Source organism: Budorcas taxicolor, chromosome 7 (assembly GCF_023091745.1).
Source record: "Budorcas taxicolor isolate Tak-1 chromosome 7, Takin1.1, whole genome shotgun sequence".
Lineage (NCBI taxonomy): Eukaryota > Metazoa > Chordata > Mammalia > Artiodactyla > Bovidae > Budorcas > Budorcas taxicolor.
In genome coordinates, this window is record NC_068916.1 from 47,210,924 (window position 1) to 47,226,318 (window position 15,395).

At 49.7% G+C, this 15,395-nt stretch overlaps 1 protein-coding gene across 1 annotated transcript in view; it reads right to left on the reverse strand.

The window, feature by feature from the left end:
* Positions 1 to 446: 446 nt before the first annotated feature.
* Positions 447 to 15,395, reverse strand: part of TRPC7 (transient receptor potential cation channel subfamily C member 7) — a 140,215-nt gene continuing 125,266 nt past the window's right edge. The window contains exons 9-12 of the mRNA XM_052643521.1: positions 10,173 to 10,394; positions 9,455 to 9,535; positions 2,578 to 2,653; positions 447 to 616 (exon numbers count right to left, since the gene is read on the reverse strand). Coding sequence (XP_052499481.1) covers positions 447 to 616; positions 2,578 to 2,653; positions 9,455 to 9,535; positions 10,173 to 10,394 — 549 coding nt within the window. The remainder of the gene's footprint in view (positions 617 to 2,577; positions 2,654 to 9,454; positions 9,536 to 10,172; positions 10,395 to 15,395) is intronic.

Sequence of the window (15,395 nt, forward strand, 5' to 3'; positions counted from 1 at the left end):
CTTCTGGGTGTGTGGGTGGCAGGGGGGGAGTGAGCAGGGGTGTGTGGGGTGAGGTGGTTTGTCTTCCTACACACAGACAGCACAGCGGTCTGTGTGCGCTGGGAGGGCACGAGTGTGCATCTGAGATGGCCTTCTCCTGCACTGGCCACTGGGACGTATGCCCCTATGACTGGACTGAAGGTGTCCCCACGTGTTAGGGGGCCACTTCCTCCCTTCCTCTTGTGGTCGAGTTTCTCACCCAACAGCCTAGATTCACAATCATTCTGGGTCCAGGCAGGACACTGGGCTGCAGATGCCAGCAAGGCTGGTCAGGACGGAGCCAGTGGGTCCCCTCAGAGTCCTAGAGGAGTGGGCCAGGACCCCTCCCCACTGGGGCTGGTGGCCAGGGCATCCCACCTGGCCTTGGAATGCTGGTAGAAGTCACAGGTGCCGATGGGTGCAGGCTGCTAAATGTCTTTGCCCTTGTTCACCCGCAGGTGATCTTTGTTTAAGTTCTTCCCAAACTTCTCACTGAGCTGTTGGATGAGGTCGGCCAGCTCTCCGGTAGCTTGAGATTTCTCTTCAAGGAGCTCGTAGCGCAGGCTGGAGATATCTTGCTTGATTTCCTTCAGTTCGCCTGCAAGGACAGAGGAGATTTCGTTGAGTATGAGCCTGCAGAAGGGGCTCACCCTAGAGGCATTTGAGGCGTGCCTTCTTCCAGCAGAATGTCAGGCTACCGATCCAGCAGGGTGGAGGTGAGGGGATTGGAGGTCTGTTTTGACCTAAATCCCACCCAGCTCCTCCCACTAAAGGACACATTCGTCTGCTGAAGACCCTTCTCCTCCCATTCCTCGTCAAGCTCTCCCGTAAGGGTTTGAGGTGGACAGAGGAATCAAGATCAGGTTGAACTGCTTGCACCCATTTTATCATGATAGAGCACTGGTCTTGGAGCCATTAAAGGCAGATTTTAAGACTCTGAGCAGCACCCTTGTTAATTTTAACATTTCTTTCTCATCATGCTTCATGTTTTGTTTTGTCATCATTTGCAGGGAAGAGGAACTCCTAGGCATCTGAGGGGACCAGCTCAGCTGATCAGTGGACATGGCTGTGGAGCCAGGCAGCCTCACAGGAGCAGGGTCTGCCCAGACCACGCAAGCAGCGTCCCTCACTGGTGCACCACGGCAGGCCTGCCGCCTTCTCCTTCTATGGCAAGGGACCACCAGGTGGGGTTTTTCACTCATTTCCACAGTGAGCCATGTGGTTAAAAGTCCACATGGGCCTGGGCTGTGGGAACCTTCTTATTAACCACAAAGTGGGGTCGAAAGGTTCTTGCCTGGTTTGGAAGATACTGGACTCGACTCTTGGCTCAAGTGGGAGTCCATTGCTGGGGGACACATTAACCATACCTGTTTTCCAAGTATCCCTGACTGACAGAAGATGCAGAAGTCTTAAAGCTATAGTCTGGCCAGTTTTGACAAAGGCATACATCTCTTGATTTCATGGGGGCTTCACTAAGCCCTGGTTTCATGCTGTGATTCCCATGGCATGAAACCTGCACAGCCCCACATTCTATAATCAGTTACATTCCTGTCAATCACATCACACACTTCAGAGTGCTGGCTGCCATGGTACCCGGCTGTGTTATATTTAAGACCCAACAGTAGAGTAGGCAGATGGGCTGCTACTCAACTCTTAGACAGTGTCAGCCCAGGGGTCATTCGGTCATTGCTGATCTTGAGGCTGCACAGTGATGTCCCAGGATGAGGCAGAGGGTCACTAAATGACTAGGCTCCTTCCAGAGGCTCCTGGGACACTGGTGAGGGAAACACTTGGTACCTTCACTGTTGGACGGTAGCAAATATTTGTCCCAGGTGTCTCATGAAGATTAATTACCTGGTATATGGTAATTCGCTTTTCACTTAAGAGCTGCTTAAAATAGACTGGAGAATAACCCAAACAGTGAAAATAATGTAGTTGGCAAACTTCAGCATGCATCAGAATGAATGCCTGGCATGAGAATGCCTGGTATTGTATCACAGGCAGACCCATAGGCCATGCTGGGGAGGAGGGGGGTTCTGGACCCGCTTTTATAGCAAGCACTTCTGAGGGGGTGGAAGGAATTCTTTGAGAAACTGCTGGTTGGTAGCTTCTGAGACCTAGGATGTGAGCTAGGATGGAGCCAGCCAGAACAGGGGCTGTCTACGGCTGGCTGTCTATGCGCTCTGGGCATGAGGAGCTCAGGGCTGTCCTGAGCTCAAGGGATAGGAGGCAACTCGTGTCAGTAGTGACTGGGGAGGCAGAACCATTCTGTGAGCAGGGCTCCGTGTCCTGGTGCTGGTGCTGAGGTGGAGGGCCCTGTGGTCAGAGCTAAGGGCAGCCCCAGCTGACGACCAGCCAGGGGCCAGAGACCCCAGTCCTGCAACTGTGTTCCCCTGCATTCTGCCAACACCTCCAGTGAGGCTCTCCAGGGTCTCAGGCTGGGGACTGAGCCCTGCCGGTTTTCCACTCATTTCCACTGAGCCCTGATACCTTGACTTTGCAGGCCCGGTGAGACCACGTCTGGCTTCTGCCCTCCAGGAAGCAGATCCAGTTGCTTACCTTCATTGACTTCATCATTTTCTCTGTCCACCTGGGCCTTCAGGACATATCTTTTTATGAGCCGTTTCATGATTTTCTGAAACATGAACACAGGGAGGGATCAAACCAGCCCAGCCAAGCTTGCATCCTGTAGGCGTGACTTCTCCCTCTGGCAGAGTGCCTGGCAGAGTTGGGGGACCCTCCCTTGCCTGATGCCTTGCTCTTGAGAAGTGACCTGCCTGATGGGGAGGTTCCAGTCTCTCTGGATTCAGTAGCACTTGAGCCAGGATGTAAGAGTGGGATACTCGCAGTGGCAGGAGGTCCAGCCTCAAAGAGAGACAGAAACACCTGAGATCCCTGTGCACTGTTTGAGGGTCCTCAGCCTGACTTTTCCCTGCCCCTTGTGACCTTAGCCCACCACGCCCTCTTCTCTGGGCCTGATTTCAACAACCGATGCAAACTGGGGGAGTAAGAAAGTCCTAGCAGGCCAGCCCAGGTAGAACCGTCTCCATGGAGCTGCTATGCAGGAGGAGAGGTCCACTGAGCCCACAGTCAGGAACAGGCACGGAGGACCAGTCCACTGTACTTTGGAAAATTCCTACCAGAGGCAGAGAGAGATACAGCCGAGCCTTGGGAGGTTTTGCCAAGATCCCGCTTCCCTGAAATCTTGGAGGTGCTACTTGTTATGCAGAAACCAGATCCCTTCAGCACAGGAGGCAGGAACAAACGCTGAAGAGCCACCAAGAACAGAGCCAAGCGTAAGAGGGCCCGCAGGAGGTGAACTTTGGATTCTGCCAGCTAGTCGCTCCCGGGTTACTGCGAAATTGCAGGATTTAAAAATATCCTTGTGGCTGACCCGTCTGAATCTGTAGGAGCCTAGCAGTACCGCAGACGGGGATTCCCAGCTCCTCAGTATCCCTTCTGCTCACCTGCTCACCCTGAGGACCGAGGGGACAGAGCTGCCATTTGCTAGGTTGAAGGGCCCTGAATTCTGTCCTCAGCTTTGCTGTGTGAGGTCAAACAAGTGGTTAAGTCCTCTCTGACTACATGGGCTCAGGAAAAAGCTTCTTGCAAGTAAAAGAGAAGTGAGCTTCTAGGATGCAGAGAGCTGGAGGATTGAACGCGTTAGTATTATCACCGACTGGCAGTGCCGCAGGGCCTGTGATGGCAGTGACCTTGCCAAGGGGGCATCTCCAGCTGTGACCCCATGGTTCACTCGACCCCAGGAAAGGCCGTTCACACTGCGCTCTGAGAGCTCATGGGGGCCCCTCCTAGCCCCCGCTGGAGGTCTGCTGGGCTCTGTGGTTTGAGTCAGCCTCTAATTTCAGGCTGCACAGTTAAGTGGTGAGTTGCCTTCACGCTGCTCCTTCTCTGGGAGGCCTGGGTCTTATCCTGATGGTGGTTAAACTGCAATGCCAGATCGCTCACTGACACTCTTGTAGTCAATGAGGCAGGTTACCTGAGTTTTAAGAATCTGGGCCTTTAGTGGGAGTCAGCGATGCTCATTTCACTTTGAATTGGAGCAACAGAAACAAAATAAACTTTGTCCTGAGCCAAGTTCTCATGGGGGGATAAAAACCAACAAACCAGATACCCAAGTATCTAACACTCGTACTGAATAAGGAATTCGGAAATATTCTACTGAAGACTTTCAGGCTTACGCAAGACCAGGGGATCTATTCATAAAGTTTCTTGTCATTTTAAAGAAAAAAACCTCAAGAACTCGAGACCCTTCCATTTCTGAATCTGTCAGTTAAAGAGACTATATATTTACAATGTAAAATTATAAGCCAGAGATGGAAGTGAAGAGCTTCCTTTTCTGGGATGTGGCTGAGTAGAACGCATTCACAGCTACGACGGTAACCACCCTCCTGGCTTCCTGAGCTCACTGTGTTTTAGTGCAACGTGATTAAACTGATCATTAAAAAATTTCATAGTATGTATTTATTATAAATACAAATGTTTTGAGTCTTCCTACAGTCCAGAAGCTGTATTGGCCTCTTTGACAAAATGACCTCAAGGAACCCTCCCAGAAACCAGAGGAGATGGGGGTTGTCATCTCTTTGTACAGAGGAGGTCACGAGGCTCAGAGAGGGAGGTGACTTTTCCAGGCTCATACAGCTGGGAAGTGGCAGATCTGGGACTTACCAAAATGGAAACCCAAGTTGGGGCTTTGTTCAAGCTTCAGGAAAAGACTAAGTGCATAATGGATTCAGAGATGAGATGCAGGAAATGGGCTCCCATTGGTCATAGAGGGTTTGGACCACTTCTAGGTACCAGTTTATCCTTTAACAAGGCACAGGATCTTTTGAGCAAGAAGAGGCCTCAGCTAGTTTTCAGAGAATGGATTGCTATCCCGCAGAAGAGAGTGACTGGTAAAGCATCGTCCTGAATGCCCACGGCCTGCGCATGAACCCTGGCAGACTTGATCTCTCCGAGGGGAGAACAGCAAGGGTTTGCTTCTAAGCCTCTCATTATAGATGAGGATGTTAAAGGCTTAACATGGAAGCTAAATTACATGAGCATGGCAGACATGTCCAAACCCTTTAACCTTCCTCTACTGCCTGGTTCACTCCAGGAGTGACAGGCACCTTCAGGGACAACGGTGTGGCCACCTTTCAGGTGCTTAGAGACTTCATGCCCTGATGAGGACCTAGCCTCCCCTCTGGCCATATGCATGTTAGACAACCTGGGATCTGCAGGAGTCTCATCCCCAGGAAGTCTGAAATGGTTAGAAAAATGCCCAAAGTTCTTTTTAACATGGCTGCTACAGAGGATCTCTGTCTGCAGAAAAGATGGATATCAGAAGCCTCCCCTCCTTCACTATGTGGGGAAAAGCATGGTCCTCTCTCATGAGTTTCTGCTCCCTCCTGTTTACCTTCTGTGGAGCTTTCACTTCGCAGAGATAATCAACCTTCCCCACACTAGCATGTCCCTGTCGATGCCAGCTTGACCAGCTCTGCCCTGATGCATTTAGCAAGGACTGGAGATGACTGTATTTAGCGATCTTACTCAGGCAAAGTAACTAACACTGAGGTACCTAGTGGATAAGAATGGTTGTGGCATCGAGGCCCACGTCCAGGGTGGGAGCCCCACAGTTCTCTGGCCCAGAGTCTGATAGCCAGGTGACCTCTGGCCGCTGCTGGCGTCCAGGGAGTGGGAGGGACCGCTCTGTGCAGCCAGGGAAGCTGAGGACAGGGTCAAGGAAGAGGACGCGCGCGCAGAAGGTGTCAACCAGCAGCAGCCAGAGAGGAGTAATGCTGCCGCCCAGCAGCAGAGGAGTTGATAAACATTGGGAAGAGAGTGGACAAAATGGATCGCAGGACAGGTCACGTGTTAAACTGCGGTTTAGGAGACCCCAGGAGACAAGAAATCAGCATTGGCAAGCTGTCTAACCTGTTGGCTTTGATCTCTGCAGAAAAGGTCTTTGAGAAGGCAAGAAGGAGGATGCCCACTGGGTTTCAGGGGAAGGGGTTACATAATAAAGAATTATTTCAGTGATGAACTGTGCCTGGATTTTTCGGTTTGGTTGGGGCACGGTTTATTTGCTTTGCCCCTGAAGGAGATGCATCCTCAGAGAGTGAGGATATGAAGTCTGCACATACCCCAACAAGGGGACACGTGTTGATCAGGTCAAATGTAGCTATGATAGGAAACACACGTTGGCCATTTTGCTGGCATCATGGTTTTGTTCCATTGTTTGGGGTCATGTCCACAGAACCCAAATTAGGAAAAAAAATTACAAAAGCAAAGAACTAATTTTGTGAAAAATAATTCAGACCCCTGGAAATCTAGAGGAACTGTCTTCTCTTATAATGGAGAACCCTGAAAAGCAGAAGTGATGGGAAGCTTAAACACCCAACATCTAGGACTGAAAGGAGATCAAACTGGTCAATCCTAAAGGAAATCAGTCCTGACTATTCAATAGAAGGACTGATGCTGAAGCTGAAGCTCCAGTACTTTGGCCTCCTGATGCGAAGAGCTGACTCATTTGAAAAGACCCCGATGCTGGGAAAGACTGAATGCAGAAGGAGAAGGGGACAGCAGAGGACGAGATGGTTGGGTGGCATCACTGACTCAGTGGACATGAGTTTGAGTAAGCTCTGGGAGATGGTGAAGGACAGGGAAGCCTGGCATGCTGCAGTCCATGGGGTCGCAAAGAGTCGGACACGACTGAGCGACTGAACAGCAAGTGCTAAGTTTGAGCAACCAAGCAGATCTACTAGAGACACAAGGGAAAGGAGCTTAGCAACTAACATGTACATCAACAACAGGGCTTTCATCTTATTGGGACTGCTCCAGAGTGTCTCAGCACCTCGACAGTGAGAGGCTGACAGCATACATGCTCCGTGCAGGGAGGCTCTGGGTGCAGCCTGCATGGTGAGAAAGAGGGAGTGAATTGCGCTTCTCACAATTTCTTGGCACTTCTGAAAGATGCTTTGGGAAGAAAGCAGTGCAGCGTGGAAGGCCACCAGTGGGCTCAAGGAAAAGGCTGAGCCATTTTTAGATCCCTGCCCAAATGCTTCCTTCTGCGATGGTTGCTACCCCGTGATAGCAAAAGCGCCTTCTGTTCCTCGCTTCCTTCCCCCAGGCTCAGATAGACCTCTTCCCCGGGACTGTCAGACACAGACAGGGCAGGTTCCAGGGAGGCCTGGGTGTGACTCTACAAAGAGGACTAAGGGGCTTTTGCCCGGGCTGTGTGGCGTGGTGCAGACAGATCTCACTTCAACCCACCAGGTGACAGAGTTCCCTTGTGTGTTCAGTGGGGTTACAGGGCCTGCCTCTCTCACAGGCATGTGTGAAATTATACATACCCTCGTGTCTAGTCTGCTCCCAGCTGTCCATCTGTGCTGGCTCAAGGTTTACTCCTATTTAAGCAGATGTTGGCTCAGGAAGATGCCCAGACCTGACCTTAAAGGGCTGAGCAAAGTGCAAATGTACAAAAGCAAGATGGTCTCTGCTCCATCTGCTGTCCCCTCCGCCCACTCCCTCTGATGCCTACGGGCCCAGTTTTTCTGTCTCCCAGTTTCTCTGTCTTCTTTTGGGTGACAACGATCTGAGTAAGTTGCCTCAGGCTTTTCTTGGTGGATTCGAAAGATACAGGGTGGGCCTACTTTCCCAGACTGTCAGCCTGAAGCTGCAAATCAGCTAATCCGCATAATCACAGCAGGAAGCTCTGGGGGAGTCAGGGTTGCAGGGACTCGGCCAGTAATGATGGAAGACAGAAGAGGGATTGCTCGAGACCACTGTGGAGCACAGTCTCCTTCGCAAAGGATTCATCTGGCTGTAGGACATTGACCACAGCGGGATTGCAGCTGCTGATTGTGCTCAAAACCCAGGAGACATCTGGCCTTAATCCATTACAGTTTTCTATCTTTTCCGTGGCACAGATAATCTCTACTTCTCTCTAAGAAGCAAAGAAATATAAATCCTTCCCCTGACTGAAGGATTTGTCCTATAAAATAAACTCAAAGCTGATCGCACTGGGCAGGGCCAATTTAGCGCACAATTAAATCAATACAAGATTTGCCCTTTGCCAATTTTTTAGCCCCTGTCATCCGATAAAACTATAAGTACTATGAGGGATGAGCCACTTCCTAATTGTACACTTAACTCCTCCTAACTGCAGAGTTAGCTTCTGAAATACGGATGGAGATTCAATTAGAGACCTGGGTCTGGAAGATGCTGGGTTGTAATAGCTCCCTCAGGGATGCTGGCACCAGGGACATATCACCTTGGCCCCAAGGAACACTCAGAACAGCGTCAGATTTACATCTGATAGGAAACGGTCAGCGTGGATAAAACTGCTGGTCATCGGGGGCAGGAAAGCAGGAGGAGGATGGCCTGCACTTTTATAATCAATAACCTGTAGTGACCATTTATCACTGACTGATTCAAACTGATACAGAGACTGCATTAATTTCTAAAGCAAAGCAAGATCTGCAAGCATAAAAGACCTCCTAATTTTTATAACGGCCGTGTGCAGGCTGGCAGTCTAAGGTCAAGTGCCTACTGAAGACGTCGATGCCCGCCTGGGAGCCACACCGGGCGCCTGACTCTCCCTACCCCATTCCTGTTGGTTTGCATCATTTCCCTTTGGCAATACATCCAGAACGTATACTGAATCAGTCAGCTCTTCTCTATCACCCTTCTCGCATTTCAAGTCACCTGTCCCGTGTGCATGGACCATATCTTCCTCCCTGGTCTCCCTGCTTCCACTCTTGTCTGCACTGGTCTCGTCTCACTATAGCAGACAGGTAGTCTTCTTAAAGCATAAGTAAAATTGTATCATCTTCTCCCTCCCCCAAGTTAACCTCCTCCCACTGCCTTTCTTGATACCTCAGAGTAAAATCCACACCCTGGACCTTGCTTTGGTGGTCCTGATTTGAATTCTGACCTCATCACCTTCCCCTCCCCCACTGCTCATTGAGCTCCAGCAGCTCTGGACCTCCCAGGCATCTCCCCTCTGGCCCTGGCTTACACTTTTCCTCTGCCTGAAAGGCCCCATGTGGTTGCCTCCTTCTCATCGACGACGTCTTAGCTAGCTGTCCTCTCCTTAAAGACGCAACTTCTGATAACCATATAGAGGCAGGGGCTCCCTGGTTTTCTCCATTTTTGCACCTGAGTTTTTTCATCTTGGCACTTTGATCAATTTGAAGTTACATATTTAATTGCATGTTTACTGATCCATAGTGTCTCTCCCTCTATGTCTGGAAGTGCCACTAAGATAGGAACCTTGTCTGTAACCCCAGGAAGCAATACAGTGCCTGGCATATAAATAAATGTTGACTGCAGGAAGGAATGAAGCTGTGTTCTAGGGGGAATGACATAGCCCTGTGACTATATTGGTGTCTTAATGGAGTCCACTTCTGCCTATACCTGGGAAAGGGGTAGTTACCTGGTATCTGGTGGGCTTGCTGTAAGTGTTATTTGCTGTCAGAGTTTCAGAATTCCTCATGCCAGCCTGGTACCGAGTCTTCTGGGGAAAAAAAAAAAACAAAATACATAGTATGTGACACATATTACATAATACTTAATACATACCTACATGGTAAGAATAGCACCTGCATAGGGGGCTACCTCTAAAATGCGGGCCCTCAGGAGGTCCCTGTACCCACCGTGGCTTGGCTTCCTGGAACATGTTTCCTGGGGACTCTGGCTCTGCAGGTTGTCAGTGAGTTACAGAATTACTGTTTGGTCAGCTTTGTTTGGAAAGCACTCAGCTAGAGTGATTGCCCAGAGATTTTTAATATGCTAACAATTGAGGATCTCCAGGAGGGGGAGATAATGGATGGGGAGCCTCCCTTCCCAGGCGTCCCAAAGTACAATCCAGCTACTTTCTGGGGAGAGCTATCTGCTTTCTAGTACTGAGGAGTCCCTCCATGGGGTCCCAGCTCAGTCCGACAGGAAGGGGGGGTGGCGGCACTAAGGCCGGTTAGCGGCCCCTGCTGGTACTGCAGCTGTGCTGAAGTGCCAGCTGATTCTGAAAAGCACGGGGTCCCTCCTCAGAGCTCCTGATTTGCCTGGTTTCAGAGGCATCCTGTCAATCAAAGACACACAGCTCCCCTCTTCCCCATCTGCTGCCCCTCCAGTCCCTTAAGTCCCGTGCTACCTACCCTGAATTTAGAATTCAGCATGCCCATTTCAAGGTCATTTTCACAGCTTTTGGCCTTAGATTTGCAGAGTTTTATGAGGCACATCTTGATTCTCATTATGAGATAATAAAACGATTTAGGACTTGGCACTAGATTAAAAGGAGCAGGTAGAGTTCTTCCTTCATCAAAATAAGACAGCCAGAGCTTCGCTCGGGCAAACTTCCACTCCACGTCTGCATCCTCCTGCAGGGCGAGGAAGACAACAGTACATCGTCAGAGGCCACGCCCTCCAGCAGACTCATCCCACCAGCCACAGAGGTGGGCCCTGCGGGGCATTTAAATGTTCTAGGAGACATATTATGAAAAGTAAAATGAAACAAGTGAAATTAACTTCAGTGATGTATTTTACTGAATACAGTAGACCCAAAATGTTATCATTTCAGCATGTAATCATTATAGAAATGATTCATAAGATAGTTTACATTTTCTTTGCATACCAAGTCTTCAAAATTGGCACGTGGTCTATACTCACAGCACATCTCAGTTTGGACTGGCCACATTTTGAGTGATTAGTACATGTGGTTTTGTGGCTACCATATTAGATACCACCGTGTATTTCCTACTAGAAAGTGGATTCGAGTGCTGCCAACAATGTTAAGAGTCTAGCATTTAAGTCTAGAGACCCAAAGAATTGATGCTTTTGAACTACGGTGCTGGAGAAGACTCTTGAGAGTCCTCTGGACAGCAAGGAGATCAAACCAGTCAATCCTAATGGAAACCAACCCTGAATACTCATTGGAAGAACTGATGCTGCAGCTGAACCTCCAATGCTTTGGCCACTTGATGCAAAGAGCTAACTCATTGGAAAAGACCTTGAAGCTGGGGAAGATTGAAGGTGAAAGGAGAAGGGGACGACAGAGGATGAGATGGTTGGATGGCATCACTGCTTCAGTGGACTTGAACTTGGGCAGACTCCAGGAGATAGCGAGGGACAGGGAGGCCTGGTGTGCAGCAGTCCAGGGGGTTGTGAAGAGTCAGACATGACTTAGTGACTGAACAATAACAACAGCTAGCATATGCAATTCAAGGGAGCAAGCCTGCATGTAGCCGGCAAGAGGCAGTCTGCTCTTCCCTGGTGGTGGCGGTAGACTTAAAGCCCAGATCTGTTACTTCGGACTTGGTGTCAATGCCTGAATGCCAAGTGGGCCCCCTGAGAGGTAGCAGGGCTGTGTTCTCTATAGGTGGCCAGGTCCATGGGCCCCTGTCCTAAGAGGGCAGTCTGAGGCCAGGGGTTTGGAATCAACTGGACTGTTACCAGCTGTGTGATGTAGGTAGTGGCCTTGGGCTTCCTCCTCTGCTCATGGTGATCACACTGCTGGCCTCCCATGGCCCTGGGGTTGGCATTGATTACGTGTTCCGTGAGCAGTGGGTTTCTCTCCCCATTGCACTGGCTTCACTTCAAGGGGCTGTGGGTCCAGCCGGGTCCCACCTGAGGCTGCTGGCAGGCCAGGAGGGCATAAGGTCACCACCAGCGAGCTTGACCAGTTTGTCTGCTTTTGCTGAGACCCCATCAGCATCTGGCCTGGTCTATGGGGACATACTCTACAGGCCTTTTAGACTGGAAGCTCTGTGAGGGCAGGGTCATTTCTGATCTCTGCCATACAACAGAGAGATGTAGGTGGGACTCCCAACCTGAGAGGAAGGGTGATATGGTGGTGGGAGCACAGGCTCCCGAGCCTGCCTGGGTTCAAATCCTGCCTCTGTTCCTCACTAGCTGGGTCACCATAGCAGGAGACTTAACTGCTTTGGGTGGGCCTCAGTTTCCTCATCTATGAAATGAGGACAGTGACACCTACTTCACAGGCTGTTGTGGGAATGAAAGAAGTTAATGCATGAAAAACAATGTAGGATACTAATACTTGGTAAACTCTCAGTAAATAGTATTTGTATCTATAGCTTAACCCAGTACTTGGTGTTCAACCTTCAGTCACCCAACCAACCTCCTACTACGTGCCGACTTACAGTTCACCTACTGTATGCCGGCCCATGCTAGGGAAGCACTGGGTTTGGCAGACATGACCTCCTGGGACACAGAGCCTGGCCAGTGACAGGAGTATGTTAACTCATCAGCTCTTTGTTTCTAGATCTGGGCTCACAGCTGGGGGAGGTGCTGGGGGTGGGGTTCTGCCCTTGGGGGTCAGGGAGGGCTGCCCCAAAGGCTAGTGTTTATGCGAAGATCCAAAGGGTGAGGAGTTCTCAACCAGGTCAAGTGTGGGTGCACTGGGGTGGAGAAGAGTAGCAGTTAATCAGCGGAGAGGCAGCGAGAAGCGTAAACAGCTCTTTGTGGGCAATAAAGAGCAGGAGACAGAGAGGGTAAGAGCTGCAAAGGGGGGTGGAGGGAGGGTTGTTTGTAGTTACTCATTTTATTTTCAAGATCAAGAGATGCATTTAGATGCTGACAGGAAGGATTAGACAGAGAAAGAGAGGGTGAGGATGCAGGCGGGGAGGGGAAGGCAGGGGGCCCAGGGACCTGGGAAGGGCTGCTCAGGGGGAGAAGGCGTGTCTGCCCACGGGAGGGCAGTGGCAGGGGCGGAAGCCGGCTCAGAGGCAGGCTCTGTGGATTCAGACGTAGATGTTCAAGAGCTATTGAAGAAATAAGTGTTCTCCTGCAGGGATTTACAGATTTACAGGGATTTACTTCACCACAGTTCAGTGTGACCACGGACACGCCAGGCGCATCCCGGCAGCAGTCCTCAGGGTCCTGCTACAGGAGTCAGCAGTGAGCCGGTGGGGACTGTGTGCTCCCACCCTGCAAGGAGAAGCCCAGTGCCCAAGGGGAGGGATTGCAGTCCGCTCTCTCTGTCTCCTGGCACCACCCCGTGGTGGGCAACTTGACATCACAAGCCATGGGCTTGCTCACGCCTGTCCCAAACTAGTGGGTATCGCTCATGCCAGTCACGTGACTTCCCACGCTATATTCATTTGGACCAACACACAATGTGCTCCGTAGGACGGGGCAGAAACTGGGGGCGAGTGCTCTAGACACCCACGTATGCCAGGCACCAGCTGGGGTCTCTGACACGTGGGGAAGCTGGGGCCCAAGAAGGTTAGTTAGCAATAGCTCATTATCTGCACAGGTGACCAAGCCTGTAAAACACTTGTGTGTATATATATATATGTTGTTTGCCTGCTGATATAGTGCTGCCTTTTCCTGCACATGGCTGGGGTGTTAGAGCTGGGGGCTAAGACGAGGGATCACGCAGGTTCACCTCTTCCTCTCTCCTCTTGTCTTTTTCCCTTGTTCAGTCTACACTCTTGAGCGCAGAGCCCAGTATTACAGGCATGCTCAGTGGTGTCTGCCTCTCTGCAACCCCAAGGACCATAGCTCACCAGGCTCTTCTGTCCATGGGATTTCCCAGGCAAGAATACTGGAGTGGGTTGCTATTTCCTACTCCAGGGGATCTTCCCGACTCCAGGATCGAACCTGCATCTCTTGCATCTCCTACATTGACAGGCAGATTCTTTACCACTGTGCCACCTGGGAAGCCTAGTGCCAAGTATACACCACATTGTTTGACCCCTCTCTGTCTGGGTACATGCTGTTCCTACTGTATAGAATATTGTTTTTCGGAGGAGTTTTATGGACCAAAGCTTCCCCCTAAAATCCATTTGTTGAAGCCCTAAGCACCAGTATCTTAGAATGTGGTTGTATTTGGAAAGAGAGTCTTTAAAGAGGTAATTAAGGTTAAATGAGGCTTTAAGGGTGGTGTCCCAATCCAACATGACTGGTGTCATCGTAAGTAGAAGAGACACATGGAGGAAAGACCCTGAGAGGGCGTAGCAGGAAGGCAGTTATCTGAAAGCTGAAGAGAGAGGCCCCAGAAGAAACCAAGCCAGGAGCTTGACCTTGACTTTCTAGCCTGCAGGGCTATGAGGGAATAACTGTGTTATTTAAGCCACCCAGTCTGTAATATTTTGTTGTGGGAGCCCTAGCAAGCTAATCCATGACAATTATTTTCTAAACACGAATAATTGTTTCTTATAAGAGATTTAAGTACTGAGGTATACCAAGCAAATGTGAAAGTCCCCTTTCAAAACTCTTTTCTTGTTTCACTCCCATCCTCAGAGGGTACCATTTCCTACCTTTGCTTTCTGCATAGGCACATTTGTATTATTATGTACATGAGATTTGCCCAAGGATATTTTTCTACAGCTTGCGTTTTTTTCATTTCACAATATCATAGAGATTTGCTCTGTCAGCACACAAAAAAAGTCTTATTGTTTATAAACAGTGTTTTAAGGCCCAAGGTAAGAGAAACCCAAGTAAGATGGTAGGTGTTACAAGAGGGTATCAGAGGGCAGACACACTGAAACCATACTCACAGAAAACTAGTCAATCTAATCACACTAGGACCACAGCCTTGTCTAACTCAATGAAACTAAGCCATGCCTGCAGGGCAACCCAAGATGGGCGGGTCATGGTGGAGAGGTCTGACAGAATGTGGTCCACTGGAGAAGGGAATGGCAAACCACTTCAGTATTCTTGCCTTGAGAACCCCATGAACAGTATGAAAAGGCAAAATGATAGGATACTGAAAGAGGAACTCCCCAGGTCAGTAGGTGCCCAACACGCTACTGGAGATCAGAGGAGAAATAACTCCAGAAAGAATGAAGGGATGGAGCCAGAGCAAAAGCAATACTCAGCTGTGGATGTGACTGGTGATAGAAGCAAGGTCCGATGCTGTAAAGAGCAATATTGCATAGGAACCTGGAATGTCAGGTCCATGAATCAAGGCAAATTGGAAGTGGTCAAACAAGAGATGGCAAAAGTGAACGTCGACATTCTAGGAATCAGCGAACTAAAATGGACTGGAATGGGTGAATTTAACTCAGATGACCATTATATCTACTACTGTGGGCAGGAATCCCTCAGAAGAAATGGAGTAGCCATCATGGTCAACAAAAGAGTCTGAAATGCAGTACTTGGATGCAATCTCAAAAACGACAGAATGATCTCTGTTCGTCTCCAAGGCAAACCATTCAATATCACAGTAATCCAAGTCTATGCCCCAACCAGTAACGCTGAAAAAGCTGAAGTTGAACAGTTCTGTGAAGACCTACAGACCTTTTAGAACTAACACCCAAAAAAGATGTCCTTTTCATTATAGGGGACTGGAATGCAAAAGTAGGAAGTCAAGAAACACCTGGAGTAACAGGCAAATTTGGCCTTGGAATGCAGAATGA